The sequence below is a fragment of the Phyllostomus hastatus genome, unplaced genomic scaffold (assembly GCF_019186645.2).
Source record: "Phyllostomus hastatus isolate PE091 unplaced genomic scaffold, TTU_PhHast_1.1 phas_contig_40, whole genome shotgun sequence".
Taxonomy (NCBI): domain Eukaryota; kingdom Metazoa; phylum Chordata; class Mammalia; order Chiroptera; family Phyllostomidae; genus Phyllostomus; species Phyllostomus hastatus.
Genome location: NW_025333872.1, coordinates 30,678,060 through 30,701,736, shown reverse-complemented (window position 1 = coordinate 30,701,736; position 23,677 = coordinate 30,678,060). Strand labels below are relative to the sequence as shown.

The following is a 23,677-nucleotide window of genomic DNA, read 5'->3' as shown; positions in this document are numbered from 1 at the left end:
GAATAGTTAAGCTGAGGATAATCATAAAAATGACTAGTTAGCCCCTAGGTAAGAATTTATGAAAAGAAGAGCATTTGTTTCAGAATAAATGAAGAATGGCTTTTGAAATTTTACAAGGCTAGACTCTCAAAAGTTGATTTAAATGTCTGTTGTTTTCAAATTCTTAATGAACTGAATCCTCAAATAAAGAAATTAATGTTCACTGAAAAAAACCCCTCAAACATTTCATTTTAGCCAAGGAAGTGAATCAGAAGTGGGGATTTCACATGTGCATTTGCCTTACTGTATCTTTCTCTTAGGCACAGGTTCTTATGTTCTTTCCTTATGAAGTAAGGATCACGTTGCTCTCAAGGGCTCGTACCCCTGAGACAGTTTACGTGAGAAGCTGGCAAAAGTGAAAATGCGGAAACGTTAATATAAAATGTTTCTCATGCATGTTTAGCTGATGTTGCTGTTCATTGTTTGCAGTTCCAAATCCAGAATTTTGATATCGTCTGCAGTCCAGTGTGGACCAGTAGAGACAGATGCTGTGACATTCCCTCTAAGGTAAGTAAAGTGGAATGAAATCTGTCACAGTTTTAATAGGCCCCCCGGAATAAGGGATGCAGATGCATATGGTGTGGGAGAGGAAGTAGAATTTAGCAATTTACAATCCAGGATGCATGCATTATGTGTATGCTAATGAGCTACCAAAGCTCAGGCCAGTGACCCCAACCTTGGAAGCCAAGAATATACAAATACATCTGGAGATTCTCCCAGAGTGGTTACACGTAGTTAGAAAAGTCCTGCTGAGTCAGCGTGTGTGATACACCCGCTGATTAGAGATCCCTCCTATTGACTGTAAAACCTGAGTGTTTTACAGAATAAGTCATCACCCCTTTGGAGAGCTGAAGTCTGTGATGAATCATATTTATTTTTTAGATGATGCTTCATCCCCATACTATCTGTGTAAGTGGTAATGGTTAAAAAGTGGTGATGATGGATTTGAAGCATTTGCCAATCAATGAACTGCATATATCCACACGATGAGTGTGCATTGTTTATTCAACAAATGTTTATTGAGCACCTATTACAAGCCAGGAATTGTTCTATGTGTTAGGGTTACAGCAATGAAAAGTGAATATTCTAATGAAAGGCAGGGGGATAGAATTGACAAGTAGATATATACTGTGTTACGGAGTGAAAAGTCCTAGGATAAAAAAAAATTATGGTAAAGGGATACATAGCCAGCAAGTACCATCAGCCCTCAGTGAATATTTAAGAAGAGACCTGAATGGACTGAGGGAGCTAACAATGTGGGTAATGGAGAAATTATAGCCAGAGGGAGCTATAAATTCAAAGGCCCTCAGGCACAAATGTGCCCCAAGTATCTGAGTAATATTAATTAGATTGGGGGGGCCAGAGCAGAGTGAATGGGAAAGGGGTAGGCAAAGTGATGGCCCAGGGGGTGGCATGCTGGTTTGCAGAGCATGTGAGGCCTTGCAGGCCATGGAAAGGATATTCGGCTTTATTCTAAATGAAATGGGCATTGATTTCTGGGATATTCAGCATATCTCTAACACCAGACAAAATTTGATTAAATGACCAGTGGCCCCAGTATTTTGTAAACATGTCTTTGTTATGTGAGATTTCCAAAGTAAAATATAAAATAAAGACAAAGAAGCAAAGTAAGATTCAACATAAGACTATTTGTAATGGTAACCAAAAATTATTTCTAAAAGTTGGGAAACAGATTTCCTTGTGTAAATAGGATAAAAGGAGGTAGGGGATGCGAAATCATTTTCACCCTCAATTTGCTAGGTAACTGTTTTTTTCAAAATTTCAGAGAGATGAAGCAAAATGCCCGGCGCTTCCAAATGCTTGTACATGTACACAGGACAGCATTGGACCTCCAGGACCACCAGGCCCTGCCGTAAGACACTGAAACAGTCCTAGTTTTTCCTGATAAAGCTCTGGAGAAACCATTCTTTTGCATAAAATGCTTCTAGCCATCCTTGTTTTCTGAAATAGAGCAAGCCGTGCTGCAGACCACTTTTGTGGTCTGTTTTGAAATCTGAAATGGAGTAAATCAAGAAGAAAATGGGAACACGGTTCTCTAGACATGCAGGAATGAATGATAATGGCTTAGTATTCAAGAGCTTTTCTCTTAAAGATACAAATCTGGGTTTCCATCTGTAATCACATGATTATGAAAATTCCTTGTATCTCCTGAAAGTGTCTTGTATGTATGTTATGGAGCTATGGCTGAGTGGCTGACCCTGGAACAAGTTGTTTAGAACAAGGATACATATACCTTATATGTACCTTAGCAGACATCTCATGAGAATAATATATGAAGATGTTACATATGTGATGGTACCACAAACTCTGGGTGAAAGTGCTGGGTTTTTGAATAACTTGTATGAGAAGACTGTGACTAGATCTATTCATGGGGGGAGATGTGGCCAAAAAAAGTGCAAGGCAACACATTGAAGATTTCAGTGATATAACTCATTAATCAACATGGAACCCTTTGATCCAGTCAATCCAATATCTGACCTGGACTGGTTTTGTGAAATGGATATGATACCTCTAGGTCCTATTGGCCTCTTTTAAGAAAATAATTAGTTAACATAGGAACAGCTCAGAGATTCTCAGAACACCTAATTTTACCATACTTGGGTTATAGCAAATAATATAAATTAATTTTAGGTTAATTACAAACCAACTCCTCATATACAGAATCAAAATGTCACTGGAATTACCATAATTTCTGTTAATAGTGATTTGCCTGGTTTATATTTATAATCATAAAATCATATCCCAATGTGACTTAGATGCTTTTGAGAAGAGGAGACTTTTTTCCTCTTATTGTAAGATAATATTATTGGATATCTTTATCATATTTATTTCTTCTTTGTTCAGTGGTCTCTGAATCCCTGTTACTAAACTACGTATTCTGAGATCCTGAGAGTTTCAATATAATTTTATTCTTGCATATCATTTCCTCTGAAGAATGCAGTCATACAATTCCAAAGCTGATTTTTCTCTTTCCTGTATTTAAGTAATGCTTGCTTTTTCTAGTAAACCTCAAATTTTAAAATGAACTTTAAGATTTTCTAACAAGAAGAGCTCAGAATGTAAAAATGAGATACTTAGGATGTACAAAACTTTGAAATTTTCCACATATTTGTATGATATAAAGTATTTACTGGGTTGGCCAAAAAGTTCATTTGTTTTTTTTTCTGTAAGATGGCTCTAGTAGCACTTCACTGTCTTTAACTTCATTCAAAACAGTTTTGTTCAATTGTATTATGACAGCTGTCATATCAGTGTGCATTTTAAAAAATTATCAAAATTGGTGAATTTTTGTGTAGCCATTTTAATATTGAATATGGAAGAAAATACGCAATGTTTTCAGCATGTTATGCTTTATTACTTCAAGAAAGGTAAAAATATAACTGAAATGCAAAACAAGATTTGTGCAGTGTATGGAGAAGGTGCTGTGACTGATTGAACATGTCAAAGTGTATTGTGAACTTTCGTGCTGGAGATTTCTCGTTGGATGATGCTCCACAGTCTACCAGTTGAAGTTGATAGCAATCAAGTCGAGACATTAATTGAGAACAATCAATGTTATACAATGTGGGAGATGGCCGACATACTCAAAATATCCAAATCAATAAAGTCATTGGTGAAAATGAAAAAATGCGTCTTTTATTTTATGGAAAAAACTAAATGGATTTTTTGGCCAACCTAATACTTCAGTATTTTGTAGTAGCTGCAGATGTGTTGATTGCCTGGAGAATGTACTGCTCCTTGAAATAATTTTTATGTATCAACTTCTTTCTACTTTCCTTACATTCACCCTAAAATGTGTTCTTACTATGTATTTTAGGGAGGACCTGGCGCTAAAGGTCCCAGAGGTGAAAGAGGCATCAATGGGGCAATTGTGAGTACATTTTAAAGTGAATTTAAATTTTCATCTATATGTTGAGGTCTCTGGTGGTTGAAATTTCTGTTGAGAGGGTATGTTACCTTGAGCAAGTTAGTTCATGTTCAGTGTGACAATATAATGACCTCTGTCTTGTCTCTGGGTGTCAAAATAATGACTCAGAGAAAAGAAAAGTACAGCGCGTCTCACTGCTGTAGGAACCACACATGGGAATGTGCAGAAGCAGCTGTGGGCTCCGCTGCAACACGGGGAAGTGGAGGGCTGATGGGGCGGTCGGTCAGAAGACCACAGAGGGAGCAGAGTCCTCCCACTGGAGAGCTGGAGAGGATCGGGAACAGTTCTGAAGCTCTGTTTTCCCTGACTCAGAGAGAGCTGAGCAGCCACATATGTGTTCCCTGGGAGGCCCCGGCCCCATTTACCAGTTTCACACTGGGTTTCCATAAAAGAACTCCAGCTTTATACAGGGAATATATTATGAAGATAATGTATAGATTTTGTCATAATATCACTAATGATAAGCTAACCCAGTTAGAAAAGGGTGTGGCAGGGATGCTAACCCAGGTATATCTTGACTCCAAGTTTCTGCCTTTTTCACCTACACACATTGCAATGGAGCTCCAGCATAGAGTTTCTACTCAGGAGGGATCTGTTTTTTCCTTGCTGGATTCATATCTATGTAGGTTCCAGAAATAAGTCCAAGTCTAGGAGAAACCAGGACTATGGTTTAAATACATCAAATCCAATAACATTTGAACTCTGATCTCATGAATATATGAATATAAATATCTGAATATTATATTCAATACATTTTACTTCTTCAAAAAATTCACTTTTACTAGGACTTTTGGAAATTTAAATGTTCTTATAAATTTATTCCATTTTCCAATTGTTCTTATATGAAGAATTATATGGCTGGTGTCTCAGAGTTATGGAAGCCCATTTTGGACTGGATGTTAGCGCTGGATGAGCATGATGTCACTGTGTGGTTGTTTCCTTCCTGTGCATTTCAGGGGCCCCCTGGTCCTCGTGGAGATGCAGGTCCTCCTGGCCCCCAGGGTCCTCCTGGCCCCCAGGGACCGAATGGACTTTCTATTCCGGGAGAGCAAGTAAGTACAAAGGCTTTCTGTACTAAGTGAGGAGAGTAAATTGACATTGAGCTTAACTGGAACATTTTTTACTATATTTGCTAAATTCTAATGTTTTCTCAGAGAACTCAACAAAATTAGTGATTGAGACAACTTCCTATGATGACTCTGATTTCATATATGTAAATAGTGTATATAATAATTTATAACTGTAGAAAGAGTCACTGCTATTTATTTGACCTACACAGTTTTTTAAAATAAATAATAAATATGTTCCTCAACACCCTGAGAGCCTTCAAATTGCTTCCAGTTTGTGGGAGCCCTGGCATCCTTTTCAAATACTTACGACCTCCAGGCAAGCTTGCATTATTTATCTAGGTTATTACTTCTTTAGGAATTTTTAAATAAAATGTTTACCTTTTTTTTCAAATGCTGATCTGAAGTTACAAAAATGTTTTACCTTTTAAGGCTCATCTGTTATCTAACTAACTTTTTTTCTTTATTTTAAGATAAAACAAATACAGTATATGTTCAAGAATACAATAATTGCATAACTCTTGAATTGAAGTTTAAACTCCCTTTTAAAAGGACAGATAAATTTTTTGGCATTTAAAAAAATCTACATCAGATACAGCTAACAATGAAACATGTAAAGGAACAAGGCTTTCTTGTTCAAGAGGCTTGAACACATCTACAATACCTTTAATTTCTCATGTCCAAAGGAAAGCTTTAGGTAAAACTTTTTAACTATTACTGTGTATCAGTTTTAATTAAAGATTTATTTATTTATTTTTAGAGAGAGGGGAAGGGAAGGAGACAGAGAGGGAGAGAAACATCGATGTACAAGAAAAACATCCGTCGGTTGCCTTTTTCGTGCCCCCCCCCCCCCCCAACCAGGGACCTGGCCCGCAACCCAGGCATGTGCCCTGACCAGGAATTGAACCAGTGACCTTTCAGTCCATGGAGCCACACCACTGAGCCACACCAGTCAGGGCTCAGTTTTAATTAATTCAGCTTTGCCTTTGTAACAAGTGTCTTTAAGCATGTAGTTATAAATATCAAATTATGTTATTTTCTTAGAACATTTTATTGATTATTAAAATTAGCACCAAATTAAATATATTAAGTACAAAATAAGTTTTTCCCTTCAAATTATATTTCTATGAAAATCTCTTATGTTAAATAATATTCTTTTAAAGCAGGTATATTATCCCATAATTATGTAAAATTATCCCATAACATTAAGTGGTAATTATAATATGACATTTGTACTTTAGAGAGTGAGCATCAGTATAAAAAATGATTTATTCATCTCCCTTCAAAAATATTTTTACATTGAATTTATGGATGATGGAGATTTCAGAGATGGCTCATGCCTTCCATTTTCACTTAATCTCTGTAAAATGCCTGGGAACTGTTTTCCCACTGCTTTCTCTAGGGTCGCCAAGGGATGAAGGGTGATGCCGGAGAGCCAGGACTTCCAGGCCGAACAGTGAGTTGTTCTTGACGTTGCCTTTTCTTTCACTTGTCAAGTGTTATTTGAAAAGTTGCCTTTGCGGTGCCCCAGAAGGTGAATCAAGGCCAGGCGGCAAAGCAGAAGCCTGGCTATGTCCTTCACACTGTTTCCATTTCCTACTCTGGTCTTAATTTTCAAGTTTGAGCTTGTCGGTTAAGGTACCTGCTTGATGACTTAGTATCTACTGTATGACTGACATTGTGCTTGGTTCTGGTTTTCTGTTTCTTTCCAGAGACCCCGAACTCTCTTTTTAAAAAAAAATGTTTGGGGGGAAGAACAAGTATCTTTTCCCACACAGGAAGTATATCACAGTGTTTCACTTGATTTTTCTTTTCACGTAGGGAACCCCAGGGCTACCTGGCCCACCAGGACCAATGGGACCTCCAGGAGATCGAGTAAGTTTTCTTGGGAAAGCTAAAATTATGTCAAAAATGATACCACATTGCTGCTGCTTATTAATTAAGAAATGTCCACAATTCATTTGCATGTCTGGAAAGCAGAGTTCACATATTTTGTGGACGACTGGCAAACTGTCATCAGTGGACCACCCAGCACCAGATCAGTCCCAAGGTCTAGGAAACAAAGTGGCAGGTACTTTAGGAGAGTCTTTAAAGTTTTAATTTGGGAAGATGTCTTAATTTATCAGATTTAGAAAAAGAAGTCTGTAAAAGGAATTTTAGCTGATTCGTAAGAGATTTAAGAATTCTACCAAATTGTTTTAAATCCTAAAATTAAAATCTTTGTAATGAGGCGGGCTTTATGTAACTCTGAGAGTAGTCTTCGTTTCTGGGCACTTTTTTTGAAGTCAGCACCTCCTCTGCACATCAAGACCACTTCTAGGTCTTGATGATGGATAGACAACTGGTACTTAGTAAGGATTTTGCTCATTTGTGACAGCTTTCAGGTTTGCTCTTGACATTATGAAAACAGTGCAGGAAATCTACTCTTTTCTTGGGTAAGTAAACAAGAAGCACAGTGGACATGGCCTCTATGCTCTATTCAATATTAAGAAATACTTAGTTTCATAGAAAACTATGAATATTTTAATGAGATTTTAAAGTTGTTCAGAGCAAAGAAACAAATGACTTCTCAGTGTCCTATGGTTCAGACAACAGTCTGAGAGTAGTCTGTATTCTGATTAATCAAAAGTTACAACATGACCAGCAGCAAGTCAGAGAGGGCCAGGACTGTAATTGTTGCCACTAACAACATCGACTTGTTACCCTTAATGCCTCCCAGACACCACTGCTTGGAAGAGGGAGGTCATTCAGATGCAGCAGAGATTTGCACAGATAATTCCAAATGGATGATATGCCAATGAATTTGACTTACTCCTATGTCTACTTTTGAGTTTGGGAAAGAGAGAGGTCAAAGACAAAACAGTATTCTCTGGGAGTCTGGTACCTGGAGATGATATATGTCTATATATCTATATCTATCTATGTATACACATGTGTGTGTATGTATATATGCATTTTTATGACTTTTTCATTTTTTATTGTTGTTCAAGTACAGTTATCTCCATTTTCCCCCCACCACTCCCTACCCACCCCAGCCATCCCCATTTTGCACCCTTGATCCTACACCCCTTTGGCTTTGTCCATGTGTCCTTTATACATGTTCCTGACAACCCTTCCCCCTTTCCTCCCATTATCCCCTCCCACCTCCCCTCTGGTTACTGTCATTTTGTTCTTAATTTCAATGTCTCTGGTTATATTTTGCTTGCTTGTTTGTTTTGCTGAGTGGTTCCACTTATAGGTGAGATCATATGGTATTTGTCCCTTACCACCTGGCTTATTTCACTTAGCATAATGCTCTCCAGTTTTATCCATGCGACAGCATGGATAAACTAGGAGCTCCTTCTTTCTGCTGCGTAGTATTCCATTGTGTAAAAGTACCACAGTTTTTTTTTATAACTCTTGAAACTGGAATTAGTTGTTTTCCATTCTTATTTCACAATAAAGGAAAATAGTGAGATTGCAAAAGTCAGCCTATTCAATTGGAAAACAAAACCAAAATACCACAACCAAGAAGTGATGATGGATGACTCACTGCTGTTGCTACCACAGAAGCCTCAGTGGGCCCCTCAGGTCCACCCAGTGTGGCTTCACGCAGCCATGCCGGGTGCCACTGCAAGTGCTGTCCACTGCTGGTTTGGGACTGGTAGCCAGGCAGCCATCACCACTATCACGGCTTCTCTGAAAAATGAGGCAGTGGAAGGATTGTGCTTTTCCACTGTCAAATTCTAATTTGAGAATCCAGCTTTGTGCTGAGGCCACCTAGGTCTCCCAGGGTGAGGAGACTGTTCAGAAAAATCATTCTCTTTTCCTCACAGCCTTGTACATCTACCCAACACTTAGTTTCCTTCCACTAACACTGAAGGTATCATGCTGATGGGACATCGTTTGGAAAGTTAGGCAGCTTCTGGGTATAGGCATCTTAGTGGAAAAAAAAAGAAAGTAAAGGAACAAACTTGAACCCTGTGGTGGAAGAGAAAAAACTCAGGGGAGCAAGCTTGAGGACCATGGTGGGGAAGGAAGGTTGTTACCAGGGTGGAGTTGGTAGAAACAGAATGCGTGTGTTGTCTTCAACGTAGATAATTTTTTTTTCAAAATGAGACACAGCTTTGGGGAGTGTTAGAAAGTAACGAAAGAACAACATGTACAGGCATCTAATACATGTGTATCTACCAAGACAACCACAGGTCTCCTCAGTGCCCCTCACATGGGGGGAAGCAGCAATAATTGCTACAGCTTTGAAAATAGAGGGTAAAGTTAAAGCACAAAGTTCTGCAGGTACCTCAGTGGGTAGCCCTTTGGAAGATATCAGAATAAAATTCTCCTCACACCAACTTAAATATGTTTCTCCTGATAGAAAATGGTTGATCAGACTGGTGTCCACCATTAGGTTAATGGACAAAGAAAATGTGATATATAGATAGCATAGAATGCTATTCAGTCTCCCAAAATAAGAAAGTCCTGTCATTTGCAACAACATGGATAAACCTGGAGGACATTATGCTGAGTGAAATAAGCTAAGCACAAAAGGACAAATACCGAATAATCTCATTTATGCATGGAATCTGAAAAGGTCAAACTCAGAGCAGCGGAGAGTAAAATGATGTTTGCTGGGGGAGACGGGAGTGGGGGGCATGGTAAGGTACTGGTCAAGGGTACAAAGTTTCAGTTATGCAGAATGTGTAAGTTCTGGAGATCTAAAATATATAATTATGTAGTGACTATAGTTGATAATACTACATATTTATTGAAATTTGTTAATAGAGTAGATCTTAAGTGTTTTCAGCATACTCAAAAATAACTATATGAGGAAATGGATATAATTACAATTATGGTGATTGCCTTATAGTGAAATAATTTTGGTAATTATTTCACTATACATACATAAATCAAAGCATCACTGTACACCACAAATAATGTACATTTTTTTGTCAGTTATACCTCAGTAAAGCTAGAAAAAAATGAAGTGTTCTTAGGCTGACTGAAGGAGGATTATTTAGAAATATGATAGTGACCTAAAAAAAAGTGTCCTATATAGCATTTGGAGAAATTCAGATGGAAGGAAATCCATTCAAACTGTCCAAACAATGATACTACCAGCGCATTTTTGCTTCTTAAGTGGCTCTCAGAAGCAGTGTTGATGTTACATCAGATGAACTTGGAGTCTGTTTTTAATTAAGCAGGCTTAGATCTTCCAGAAAACAATCTGAAATTTTTATCTCTATAATTTTCTGAAAAAATCCAGGAATATGGATGAAATTATTGCTCATTCTCTGCAGAAAATGAGACAAAAATGTCCTTTGACAGAGGAATGCAACAACCATAAAAAATGATCTGACTCAGAAGTCCTAGGCTGGATTTCAGAGACCTGCTGTTGGGATGAATGCTAACTGGGTAGCAGGGTGACTCATTCCAGGCAGAGGTCACTTGGCACTGGATGGAGATGGGGCTCCAGAGCCAAAGACCAGGCCTGCGTGGAGATGCATGGTGCTCCTGGGACCAATCCCTCCTTCCCAGTCAACTACACACTGGTGTAGGCCTCTCCTTTTTTTATGAGATGAGGAGAGAGGGGCCACTAAAAAAATTAACAGGGTTGAGGACTTCCTTTGTTTCAGGTGGGGGGTGGTTAAGACACCATTGCCTCTTTTTAAGGGGTGGAAGAGAGAAATTCATTAAGAGTGGAGACATCAATAGTTCAGCCCTGGCTGTCTGGCCGATGCTTAGGAAATGAGCAAGGGAGTTTTCTAATCAAGTACTTGGCCTCTTTTTCCCCTTTTATGAGACCACATGATTTTCTCAGCAACATTTCTCTCATCCTACTTTGATCCTTCCTGGGCCAGTTAGTGGCCATTGACTTTTCAGTGGAAAGGATTAGTTTTCCTTTAGGCTTCTTCACACTCTCACAAAAGCAAAATCTAGTATCTTCAAGAAAGAAATGCCTTCTTTGCAGAAGATTAGTTTGACTCAAAATAATTTTATTTATAATTATATAAATGAATGAGTATAGAAATTAATTATTCAGTAAAAGGTATTGAGTTAAATTGGTAATTTTGTATTTTTTGTACATTTGTCTTTATTTTGCAAGGTTACCTGTAAATAGGTTGGGTGGGTTGAATCCTTCACCCTTCACACTTAATAACTTGTTTGACATTTGTCCTTTTCACTTGGTCATTATCTCACTAACGTAGTTAATTTTATTTTTACAATAGGGCTTTACTGGAAAAGATGGTGCGATGGGACCCAGGGGGCCACCTGGGCCACCGGTAAGGACAGAACAGGTTCCATTGTTGTCCTGCCCCCCCCCCCCACCACCATTTTGCTATAGAAGAGCCTGCTTGCCTGGCTTTTGAAGTGCATTCCATCTTTGCTGTGGGCACACCATTGGGGTTGCTGTTTGTTTTTGTTTTCATAAATCAAAATGTGCTCGAAGAAACAGGTGTATTAAAATTCAGGGATTTTTCTGGTTTAATCAATTTATATTTGAAAAATAGAAAAATACCCTGAAAAATTTGGCCACTCGCTGTTAGTGCCTTAGTTCACCCATCCCCCAGTGAGTGGTGGAATTTTGTGACCGTGCTGGTTACTTCCTGTCACACAATTTGTGGCCTATAACATTTGAATTTTAAGGGTATTTATTACTGAATGGTTATCAGTTCGTTCTGAGGAAGTAAGTTTTACCGAAATAGGGTTTCTAATTAAGATCTTTGAGGAAAATACTGAAGCCAATGATTTTGAAAGTGGTGTCTGTATACCACCATCCAGGCAAGATCACAATTAAATTGTCTGAGATGATGGATGGTTTTCATATCTTATGGCAGGATATGAATATTCAATAGTATATGTTAAAATAATCTTATTTATTTTTAATATATATATTTTCAGGTAAAGGAGAGTTTAAATGTATAGGAAACTTTCATTTGAAGTATTCACTACAGAGCTTAAAATGTGCTTAAATAACGAAATAATTAATTATTTTACCAAATATTATTTCATTTTAAGGAAATTTTAGGCTTTAGAACATAATTATTGGCTCATAGATATTATAAATATTCTATTAAAATATGGCTAAATGTCTTGAAGCTGTGTTAAAGTCTTATGGTTTTGATGGGGTGAAGGGTGCTGATATGACAGAAGACAATGAAGTGTGGAGAATGAACCAAAGAAAAAATGAATTTCTAGGCTGAGGGTGCAATTTTCAGCAGGCAAGGGAATACTCTGCCACAATGATGCCCAATTTAGCAGAAAACTGGCTACCTTCTTAATTTCTTCCCCAGCCAAAATTTTCACTCCTGTCTTTTGATGGGTTGTCTGGTTATGTAATAGTAATAAACTGAAAAACAGGAATTGCTTTCTGCAGATTCACTTTGTAACCAATTACTGAGATCACAGTCTGTGAATTGTAAAACTGATTATATATGTATATAATTTTCAAATGGTCTAAAAATATATTTTAGAACTGTATAGTCAATACAGATTGAATGGGAATTTTCTTTTTTCTCTTTGTTTTTAAAAGTGCTTATGCAGAATTATATTTTTTCTTTTATTGAATGGGAACTTTCAATATTTTTTCCTTTATGCTACTGAAAATTCGGTTTATTCTTCTTTAATGTGTGATTATATATTGTTTCATTTCAAAACTTTTAAAGCTGGCCACTCTATTGGTTTACTTTCGATGGGAGTTTTTTTTCATCATGACATTCTCCTTCCTGATCTGTGTGCTGCAGGGAACCCCAGGCTCTCCGGGAGCCACAGGACCGAGTGGGAAGCCCGGGAAGCCCGGAGACCACGGCAGACCAGTAAGTGGATGGTTTGCATGTCTAGAGTCGTTTCACTGCGGCCATCGATAATGAGCAAACCAAAAGGCTTTGGCCTTGTATTATCTCTGCTGTAATGTGTTTGAAGCATTTGTCGAAACTATGCTAAACCTGTGGAATTAACTTGGTACTAGTTCTAAAGTTTTTCTCTGTGAGTTAGAATATTCTAAGATGAAACTGTGCTTATAGGGTTTCTTTAAAAAGAGAAAGGGATTACGAGCCAAGACACATATTTCTACACTGTATAAACACTCCAAGCTGGGTCAGCAGAATGAATCTTTTTATTTAGGAGTGGCATGCTGCTTAATATGGAAAAGTACATGGTGATGGTGGATGGTGCTTCCCTGTGTAAAGTGCAGATGTTAGCCCTTTGGTAGTACCCTACAGTCAAGACACTTGCTCTTTTCTCTTCCCTTCAGGATGGTAAGATCTTTAGTCCTAGAATTAAAAGGATTGATCTAATCTGCTATTTTACTTTTTGTATTGACTAATTCATATCCAGTGTAACATTTTTTTTAAGAGAGGGAGAGAAACATCAGTGTGTGAGAGATATCGGTTGCCTCTCACAAGGCCCCCAACTGGGGACTGGGCTGGCAACCCAGGCATGTGCCCTGACTGGGAATTGAACTAGAAACCTTTCAGTTCACAGGCCAGCACTCAGTCTACTGAGCCACACAAGCCAGGGCTACTGTAACTTTCTTTTAGTTAGGTGTTTTGGTTAAAATAGTCATTGAGATGGTATTATGCATACCTGGTATTTTCAAATTAGTATCTCCAAAACTGAGACACTAAATAAAATATCCACAAGTATATATAATGACTATTGGGCTTCATATACTTTTTAAGTTCTTTCTTATTTTTATATATGAAGCATGAGTTTGTCTCATTTAAATAGATCTCTGAAATATAAAAAGTTATCTTAAAGATAATTGAGTCTGACCTTTAGCTGTTCCCTGGATTAGACTTCTGTTTTCTTAAGTATTGTCCAAGTCACATAAAGCCAAGTTTAAAAAATGTTTTAATGTCACACAAGTTTCAGGTAAAATCTTTATGTGACATGGGTCATCTTCTATGTTTACATAAAATTAAATAAGCAACATAATAATTGAAGGACTCCTGATATACTTTATACTCCATGTATACCCTAGCACATGATGTTCTTACTCTGTTTTCCTCAAATAGAGTAAGAACATGGCATAAACTTCACAAGGGCAGTTTAGAGTACATGGAACTCTTCTATATATTCAGAATTCTGTTTTGTTTCACTATGACTGAAATAGGAGTCTTACATAAGGCTGTTACTGATGTAGCTGATGGCTGCAGCTAGAAACCTGAAGGAAACTTTTAAGTCCTTGACTTGAAATAAAGATGATTTCTACAAACCCTGCCTACAAGAAGAATCTCAGAGTAACAGTAAATTAAAAAAAAAAAACAACCCATCAGGAACAATCTCAAAGTAGCAGTAAATGTTAAAGAAGAATCTTTGAAATTTACAAAAGGCTTTAAACTCAATAATAATAGTGTTTCCATTACAGTCTAGTACATTTGGCAAAGGGAAAGCTAAACACCAGTTTATCTTGTGATTGTAACTTGCAGCATTTATGTGGACCTTATTGACCTCCTTTTTTCCTTCAATCTTTCTTGCCCTGTAGGGTGGCAAACTGCCTCTTCTTTTCATCCTCTATTCTATCTGACCTTTCATTTCTATACCTTGAACTAGCAGATGAGTGCAGAAGGTGTTAGCAGAGAGCCTGGCTCAGTGACTTGCAGCGTATGTCAGCAATGTTCAACATTTTTCACCTCATGACACACATAAACTAATTACTAAAATTCTGCTGACCTGACAAAAATAGGTATAATTTTGATTCATTCATACTGGACGGCTATTGTTGTATTGTCTGTTGTCATCTTTTGACTTGACAATTTAAAGGAAAAGAGGTCAGTGCCTCTGAATAATAGTCAGGTATTGAATGTTTCAAAAATTCTTGTAGCGCACTGGTTGGAAATTGCTGGCTTATGTCATTAGCTATTATAACCAGTTGATCTCTTCTTGCTAACTTACAACACCTGATATACTGTGGATGTTTTCAAAAACTGCCTGTGGAATATTTTTATTCATTTACTCAATACCTATGTGTTAGTGCCTAAATGTGTGCTAGTCAATGTTTTAGGGTTTAGGGATACAACAGTAAACAAGGCAAAGTTCTTGCTTTTGGTGAGCATATAGACCAAAAAATATTGAAACATGAAAATATTTCTGGTGATGATGAGTGACATAAATAAAACAAACAAACGAAGGGGTGAGAGAGTAACTGTGGTGGTGGGGAGGTAGCTGTTTTAGATACAGTAGTCACCCTGTCAGAGGTGGAATGAATTGAGGGAACAAGCTCTTTGAAGAGCTGTGGGAAGAGGATTCCAGGCAGTGGGAACAGCATGAATAAAAGTTCTGAGAGAAGAATGACCCTGGTATATGAAAGGAACAGCAGAGAGCCCAGATGCCCGAAGTCAAGAGAGTGAAGGGAAATGGAAGATCATGTCAGATAGTTGAGCAGAGGTGATCACATGGGCCATCTAGCCAATGATAAGGAATTGTTCTTTTATTCCAAATGTCATAAAGGAGCCAACAGTGACATTAGAATTTTCCTTTTACAAATATTACTCTGGCTTCTGTAAGGAGAATAGACTCCAATGGGGCAATCCAGAAAACAAAAAGACCAGTTGGAAGGATATTGGAGTAGTTCAGGCTAAAAGTTTTAGAGGCTGTAAGATGCAGTTGGTTTGGGATATATTATTTGAACATCACATTTTTCAATGGCTTGGGTGTCCTTCTGTGATAGCAGTTGGTAGCCTGGAAAGAGCATTACTAAAAGGCACAAACTTCTTGCACTATAAGGAAAACTTTTTCCATGATCCTCTCTTGGCCAATGAGAGTCCTGGCAGAATGGGGACAAATATTCTGTAGTTGTGTTTGGATGTGGAACCACCATTTGCATTGAGTTATTTAATAAGGGAGACATGTGATTACTTTTATCCTCAATGCACCAAAAAATCATTGGAAGAAGTTAGAGGTATATGTTTAGCTAGGGATTGACAAAAGTCCAATGGTTCTTACTAGAACTGAAATTAATGTTAGTGTCATGCGGACTGCACAATAACCAGCTGAGTCACTCAGCCATGGTGATGTAAAAGAAAGGGTCATTGTACCAAGTGCCATTTTCATATGTATTTCAGTTCCAGGCTTTTCTTGTGAATGGCATCATAAACTGTATGCATAGTACATAACTTCTAAATTGTTATCATAAAATCCATATCTCCACCCTCTTTTGGAGGTCATGTGCTTCAGAGAGAGGGAGGTGGGGGTGGGAATTAGATGCTATTAACAGACAAAGACAATGTGAGTAACATTGATGTAAATGTGATGTGTCATTTGCTAATTCATCGAAAGCAGACCTTGCTCTCTTCATCATCATGTTTATTCATGAATAATTTTAGATCATGTTACTTTCTAATATATGAAATTTCTGTATTTCAGGGTGCATCTGGATTGAAAGGAGAGAAAGGCGATAGAGTATGTATTTCTTAAAATTTGACTTACATTTTTTTTGTGTAAAACATTGAAGTCTGAAACGATAGAAATAACCTGCTAATGATTCTCATTGATTTAATTAACAAGGGAGACATTGCTTCTCAGAACATGATGCGGGCAGTTGCAAGACAAGTCTGTGAACAATTGATAAGTGGTAAATTTCTTTCTTTTTAATGTCTAAATAATTTTTAATTAATTACAGGAAAATGCAGAGTTTGAGTCATAAAGTTTCTAAGACATATGTTTCTATTTCATTTTTGAGGATCTCCTATTTTTATACATTGTCAGTTTGGTAGGCAGTGAGTTAAGGCTAATGCTATTTTAATGATTGTCATTAAGATAAAATAATAACTCAAGGTAAAAGAAAGCCTGTTTTCCTTATATTCGATGTGATATAAAATCATATTCTCAAAGGTATCTTTAATTTTCACACTGTAGGATTTTTAGAGATCTCCAGCTGAGTATATATATAAAAGCAGCAAACACTGAATCTTTTAAATTAAGACCTTCAAGTTATTGTATGACTTTAAGGAAGTAGGCCCACCCAGTCCAATTTGATCATAGAAAGTCCACTTTGGTGGGGACATTTTTATTGCCTCCTTATTTTTCAGAGACTCTTTCTTAAGTGAGGCCTATAAGTTTATTAATAAACCTGGCTGATGTAGCTCAGTGGACTGAACCCAAGTTTATTAATAAAGCTCAGTGGCTGAAAACCAAAAGTGGCCTTAAACTCAGGGTCCCCTCTTTTGGAAGTCATACTCACTATTTTTGGAAGTGCTGTCCTGGGGAACACTTGCATCAGAATCACCTGTGTTGCCTGTTAGGCACTAGGGTTCCTGGACTGGACTCTAAACCTGATAAATCATTGTTTTTAGAGATGTCACCCAGAAATCTTATTTTTCAACATATCCCACAGGTGGGCCCAATTTACACTAAATCCTGATTATTGTTGCCTTATGTACACACAAGAATGGTATAATTTCTTAATTTACAAAAGGTTTCTTTTTGAGTGACATCACCTGGCAAATCTCAGTTCTTCCTAGCAGAGTCATATTAAAAGTTTTACAACTTGTTCATGTTTATAGCAATAGTATGGCCTACTTGGTCAGTATTTAGTGGAGACAATCATTTATCAGAGATCATTTTGTCCTTGGTGATGGGAGAGTTTCATTTTACTTTTTGGGTCATAATTAGAATGCTTTCTGGACAGAGGAGGAATAGACATGGATTCCATTAGACAATTAAGAGAAAGCAGTTTCAGCTTCTCACCCCTCCCTAATTGACTGGGTTTCCTCTTAACAATTGTTATTTCTATTTATAGGTCAGATGAACAGATTCAATCAGATGCTGAATCAGATTCCAAATGACTACCACTCCAACCGTAACCAGCCGGGCCCACCAGGTCCCCCAGGTCCCCCAGGCAGTGCAGGAGCCAGAGGAGAACCAGGACCTGGGGGGCGACCGGGCTTCCCGGGCACACCAGGCATGCAGGGACCCCCAGGGGAACGAGGTAGGCATTTCTGGCTGCAGCATAAGCATAAAGAAAGGAGTCTGCAAGTATAGGGCCTGGGGGGTGTTAAAAGTACATGGAAGACTGAATTTGGCAAAGGACTTGAGTCTTGCTTGGATGGTCCCAGAGGAATTGTGTGTCAGTGAATGTGTCTTCTTCAGGAGGCCACCAGCTGTAGAACACCATAGCTTAGAAAACAGAAACATTTTGTCAGGAGATCTCAGTAAAGATAATACTAATTTCTGGTTGTTGTAAATGGGCAAAACTGCATCTTGGCAAACTAAATCAAGCACTAAAATCTTACTAATTGTCATGACTTGAAAGAGTTGGGCAGTAACAATGTTCTTGTATTTAAGCAGCCCTACAATTTTAGATCCAATTTTTTTGTTCTTTTATTCAGGGTCTGGCACTCTTCTCGTGTGTTTGTTTAATTTTAATTTTATGGTAGAGAAGTATAATTGGAGGAAAAGAAGAAAAATAGGATTACCTGATTCCAGATGTTTCAGGACTCTGGTATCTGCCTTGATCAAAGTAGCACTTAACATTGTGGAGGGTACTTAGATATTTCTATCATTCCAATGATTTGGATGCTATACTAATAGGGCTACTAAAAATAAGATGTTTTTCAATAAGTTGTAACTCTTTATTTGATTTCTGTTCGTAATAACTGTTCCTAAAAATATATGTTAGACATGTTTGTTTTCTTCAGATAATTTTTTCCCTGGTGTGTAGCCAGATTTGTTTACTGGCCATAAATCTGGAATTACACAAATACCTAGAAAGATTTGCCTTAAAGAGTGAACTTCTATGAAAAATTAGGGAAATTAATTACTTGAATCAAGTATTCTCAGTTGAAATGAAAACTACGTGTTTCCTGATAATTTCCCTCCTGTGGTTTATCTTTTTGTCTTTCCTTAGGTTTGCCCGGAGAGAAAGGCGAAAGGGGTATTGGGTCTCCAGGGGCTCGAGGGCCACCTGGCCCGCCAGGTAGGTCTGCTGGTACCTGAAATAGTAACTACCAAGAGAGCACATAACACCCCAAGAGATCCACAACCTCATCAGATCAGCTTCAGGCATGGCTACCATCATAGAATATATTTTAGCAAGAAATTCAACTTCTAAAACCTTATTTTTATGTTCTCTTTGCTCAAAAAAAAGTTTGAATGTGTTCTAGTAAGCATTCCCAGTGTCTTTAATATATGAGGGTCTGAGTTTCAGTGACACCGAAGGTTGCTATTTTCTTTTTTATGGAAGTCCTATTTGTTTTCTTTGGCCTTATAGCTTTTAAGAATGATATCATTTCCTGTTTTTTTTTAGTAGTCTTTAATATGTTGCTAGTAGACTGAAAAAATGTATTCTCACTCAAAAGTCATCACAAGATTTCATTTATAGTTTCTTTACTGATGCTTTGGAAAGAGGAGTTATCTAGTTCTTTTATGGATTTCTTTTAGTAGGTTGAAAATGAATTTTTTTCTGTTATAATGTCCATAACCCTTGCAACTAAGGTCAACCCTAGTGGTTACATGTTTACATTTATTTTAGCCATAAATATCACTTGGTCCAGAAATAACACTGCTTCCCATGGTCCAGAGGTACAGAGCAGGCACTTCCGTGTCTTACTGGCAGTCTAATGAGCTAGGGTAGCCATTTCCTTCAGGTTGTCAATCTCTATGAGAGTGGGAGTGTCCAGAAAACTCACTGATATCTTTAGTTTGGATAATTCTCGCTAAGTCTATTCTTTGAATAAAATCATTAAAGGAGTTGGATTTCTGGCATTAACTGTTAATGAATCACTAGTAAGAAAGTATCACACTTTGGTTCATATTGGTGATTTTATCAGGAAATATTTTCTTACCATAGCCTAGTGAGTTATTTACTCTTGAGGCAGTGGAGGTACCAAAGTATTGTTGACTGCCTGAGAACATGTATTTAACAAGAGAAGAAATATTTGTTTTAAACCCACACTAGGTCCACAAGGAGAATCCAGAACGGGTCCGCCAGGGTCCACAGGTTCCAGAGGTCCCCCAGGACCCCCTGGTCGTCCTGGAAACTCAGGTATCCGAGGGCCCCCAGGTCCTCCTGGGTACTGTGACTCATCCCAGTGTGCCAGCATCCCATACAACGGGCAAGGCTATCCAGGTACGTGATTGTCAATGTAGGAGCCCAAGTTCACCTGAATAAAGAACAATGATTAAAATAAAATAAAATTAAAAAGAACTTTTCTGGAAATGAAGTTCCCTAGGATTGAAGGAATACTGATTTGAGTATTTCTTGAAGATATCAGCTCTTCCAGTTGTGTGTTTTGATTATGTAGTAATATTCTCTTTCAAAGCATAAAACATTGTATCACTCTTATGAGTTGAATAATTATTTTCTCTCCCTTCTAATATTTCTGCAATTATCAAATCATATCATAAAGCTCTCCTTATTTCTCCTGCAAGTTCAAAGAATGCTACCAATTGACTTTTCTTTTTCTTTCCCTAACCTAAAGGTTGGGAACAGGGACTTGTTGAATGCAATTGTAGAATGCTAAGAATATATATATATTTGGGAATCTAACATGTAGGCATACTACAGGGCGGGGCAATAATAGGCTAACAGTTGTGAGTATGTATAACAGTTTATTCTTGGATTATTATTTATTAATTATTGTATTATTTTCCATGTGAACTGTAAACCTACTTGTGCCCCACCCTGTATTTGATAACATGACTCAGATAACTGAAAATAATTCACTGTCTCACACTGTCTGTAGAATTAATATGTATAAAATCTGGGATGCAATTTTTTAAAGGATTTAGTAGTGAAATTCTAATGTTTCAGTTCCCTTATGTCTGATTTTGGGGATGTGGGGATGGGGGACATATGCTGATTGGAGTAAAGTCATGCTGTGGCCAGCGGTGACCTTCTCATTAGTGCACCCTCAAGCATCTTGCAAGTTTTAAAAATGATACTGCTGTTTGATATGGTTGGCTACTAGCAAATAGTGCATGAGTAGTTGAATACCTAAATATCTATATATCTATATATTTATGTGAATACTTACATATGGCCAAAAGTTATGAATCTTAATGTAAATTTCTCATGTAGCCCTATCACAAAATTATAATTTAATGCTTGATAAAATAAATTTAAATTATCTCTGCCTTATGGTATGTGTGAATAACTAGAAATATATGGATATATATATATACTTTAACCATTACATACTTAGATGGATGTGTATATATATTTTTTGCATAGTAATTCAACTTTTAAAAACTATCATCTTTGACCTGTTTCAGGTTCCGGCTAACACATTTTCTAAGTCGCCAGTGCTGCTTACAGTTTGAATACATGAAAATCCTGTTTCTGAGATGTTTGCGCACATGCTTATTAGGAAATGAGTCTGTATGGAAATCTCACCACAGATATGGTTAACGAACCAGGTCAACATCATAAAGGAGGGTGGAGACTCTTTATACTAACTTGAATGAGACAAAAGTGGTGTTAGTTTATAAGCCTGATGCATTTCAGTAATAATACAGAAAAATATTATTTAAAAAAAAAGTTCAAACACACAGCCATAAGGAGCCTGAGAAGAGAAAGAGGCTCATAATAAAACTACTAACCAGCGGAGATCATGCCATGTGGAGAAAAACAATTAACCTGGTTACAGAGACATGTCTTTTGTAAATAATAAACTAATTGTGGCTTGTAAATGATGTGTATGTGATCCTGTCTGCTAAAATCACTTAACAGTTCTACAGTAAGCTTCTGCATCAAAGCCTGCTGCTTGCTTTATGCCAGAATAACACCGAATGGAATTGCCTCATTTCTTGCTTGTTAGCAATGTGTCTGGTTCAGGGCATGTGTCTCATTATTACTATTTTTTGTACATGTACTCTCATTTGGGTTTTGTAACTGCAACTTTAGTTTTATAAAACCAAAGTTTTATAGTCACTTTTTGTTTCCTGTTTCGCTGTAGTCACTGGTGTTCTTCACCCACCAGCTGTAACTCAGTCTGTGGGAGAGACAGCCATAGAAAATGTCATGTACTGTATATTACCTGGTGATAGTTGATTCTCACCTCCAGAGTTCAGTTTCTAGGAGCCAACAATACTTCCCCTTGCCTCCTCATCTTTCCATACTGTTCTTTGAGTTGAGGAGTTTGAAGTCATGAATAGGTACTTGGGGATTTATGGAAATCCCACCTGGGTTCTGTGTTTACAGTTCTTTGGCCCAGTCTCTGATACCTTCCCAGGTATTTGTGCAATGATTGTATTTACTGCTGGATCGTTGAAGGTTAAAAAAACAAGTGCCATTACTTTATTTGAGCATCACCAAATTCTCTATGCAAATAGAAGTAATCGGAACATTGTAATTTATATATTTATAGTTATGAAATTAAGACTGGAGCGCCATCACCTCAGGTGATAGTTTAGCTTTTGCTATGTCTGTACCTTCCAAATCATGCCATAACTGTAATGTTGAATCGGACAGAGCCCTACGTGCCCGAGGGCGGGGCCTACCTGCCTGAGCGCGAGCCCTTCATCGTGCCGGTGGAGCCTGAGAGGACTGACGAGTACGAGGACTACGGTGCCGACGAACCTGTCGAGGAGCATCCTCCCCACACGCGCTGGCGGCGCGCCCTGCCCCGCGGTGTCGGGCAGCGAACCTGAAGCCGCTCCCAGGGCGGCCAGGCTCGGGGGAGGTGTTGGGATTATTTTTTACAGGTCAGATAGAGCAGTGTACGTCTTACCTGCGATGTGTCTTCGGCGTTGCTTCATCCAAGAGTCCCCTTTTTTACTGTAGAGAACCTGGTTTCTGCAGGAAGCCTAGCTACCCGCATGTAGTCTGTAGACATCTTTGCTTTTGCCCTTGAAATACTTGCAAAACACTGCTCACAAAAGCTGCAAGGAGAGAACGTGCATTGTGCCTTTACCCGGCACAGTGAGCAGCCTCAGTGAAACTCTTAGGTTAAGCCGTAAGTCCTGGAACCCAGAACTACTGCATATTTTGAGAGGGCAGATTATCTTTCCTAATACTTATTTGCAATTCAATTACAGCACGATTCAAGTAACTGCCCTCCTAAAACCAAAAGGGAGGGAAAAGTCAACTCCATTGCAATTATTTTTCTTCTTCTTCTGTCTCCTGTTATCCATTATGGCATAGAATGCTTTATACATCTTTAACAATCACGAACCTTAATCCATGTAGCTGAAATTATTGTATCAACTGGATACAATTTCATATTGCCTTAAACCTCCTTGTTTTAGACACACTAACATTTATGCCAAATTGCAGAATATTCTGCAGCGATGGAATTGCATGTTTGTGTTGTATATTTAGTATGAACTTTTTTTCCAGAACATGTTTCTTAGTTATCAAAAGCAGTTGGAAATGTTTGCAAGACTATGAACATAGAATTGCTGCTTTTATATTTTAACTGCAGATTGTGAATTTCACTGCCTTATATTATTTATTTCTGAAACAAAAGAGGCATTTTTCAATAAAACTACTGAAAATTTGACATGGTATGTTGTTTTTCTTTAAATGACCTTTTGGACTATTTAGGTGGTTGTTACAACAAACAACTTCATATCCTTGGATACGGTTACAAGTCCTGCTAATATATTAAATTATGCTAAATAACTTTAGATTTTTAATGATATGGTGAAGTCATAGAAAGAGAGTGTTGAGAACCTTAAAAAGCCAAGCTTATTCCAAAGGCTT

At 37.7% G+C, this 23,677-nt stretch overlaps 1 protein-coding gene across 1 annotated transcript in view; it reads left to right on the top strand.

Moving 5' to 3' along the window:
* COL12A1 (collagen type XII alpha 1 chain) overlaps positions 1 to 23,474 on the top strand; it is a 111,984-nt gene extending 88,510 nt beyond the window's left edge. The window contains exons 53-66 of the mRNA XM_045843384.1: positions 469 to 546; positions 1,826 to 1,912; positions 3,878 to 3,931; positions 4,945 to 5,040; positions 6,458 to 6,511; positions 6,877 to 6,930; positions 11,262 to 11,315; positions 12,777 to 12,848; positions 16,399 to 16,434; positions 16,540 to 16,606; positions 17,774 to 17,962; positions 18,881 to 18,949; positions 19,931 to 20,101; positions 22,445 to 23,474. Of these exons, the coding sequence (XP_045699340.1) occupies positions 469 to 546; positions 1,826 to 1,912; positions 3,878 to 3,931; positions 4,945 to 5,040; positions 6,458 to 6,511; positions 6,877 to 6,930; positions 11,262 to 11,315; positions 12,777 to 12,848; positions 16,399 to 16,434; positions 16,540 to 16,606; positions 17,774 to 17,962; positions 18,881 to 18,949; positions 19,931 to 20,101; positions 22,445 to 22,623 (1,260 nt within the window). The 3' untranslated portion in view covers positions 22,624 to 23,474. The remainder of the gene's footprint in view (positions 1 to 468; positions 547 to 1,825; positions 1,913 to 3,877; positions 3,932 to 4,944; positions 5,041 to 6,457; positions 6,512 to 6,876; positions 6,931 to 11,261; positions 11,316 to 12,776; positions 12,849 to 16,398; positions 16,435 to 16,539; positions 16,607 to 17,773; positions 17,963 to 18,880; positions 18,950 to 19,930; positions 20,102 to 22,444) is intronic.
* The last annotated feature ends 203 nt before the right edge of the window (positions 23,475 to 23,677 follow it).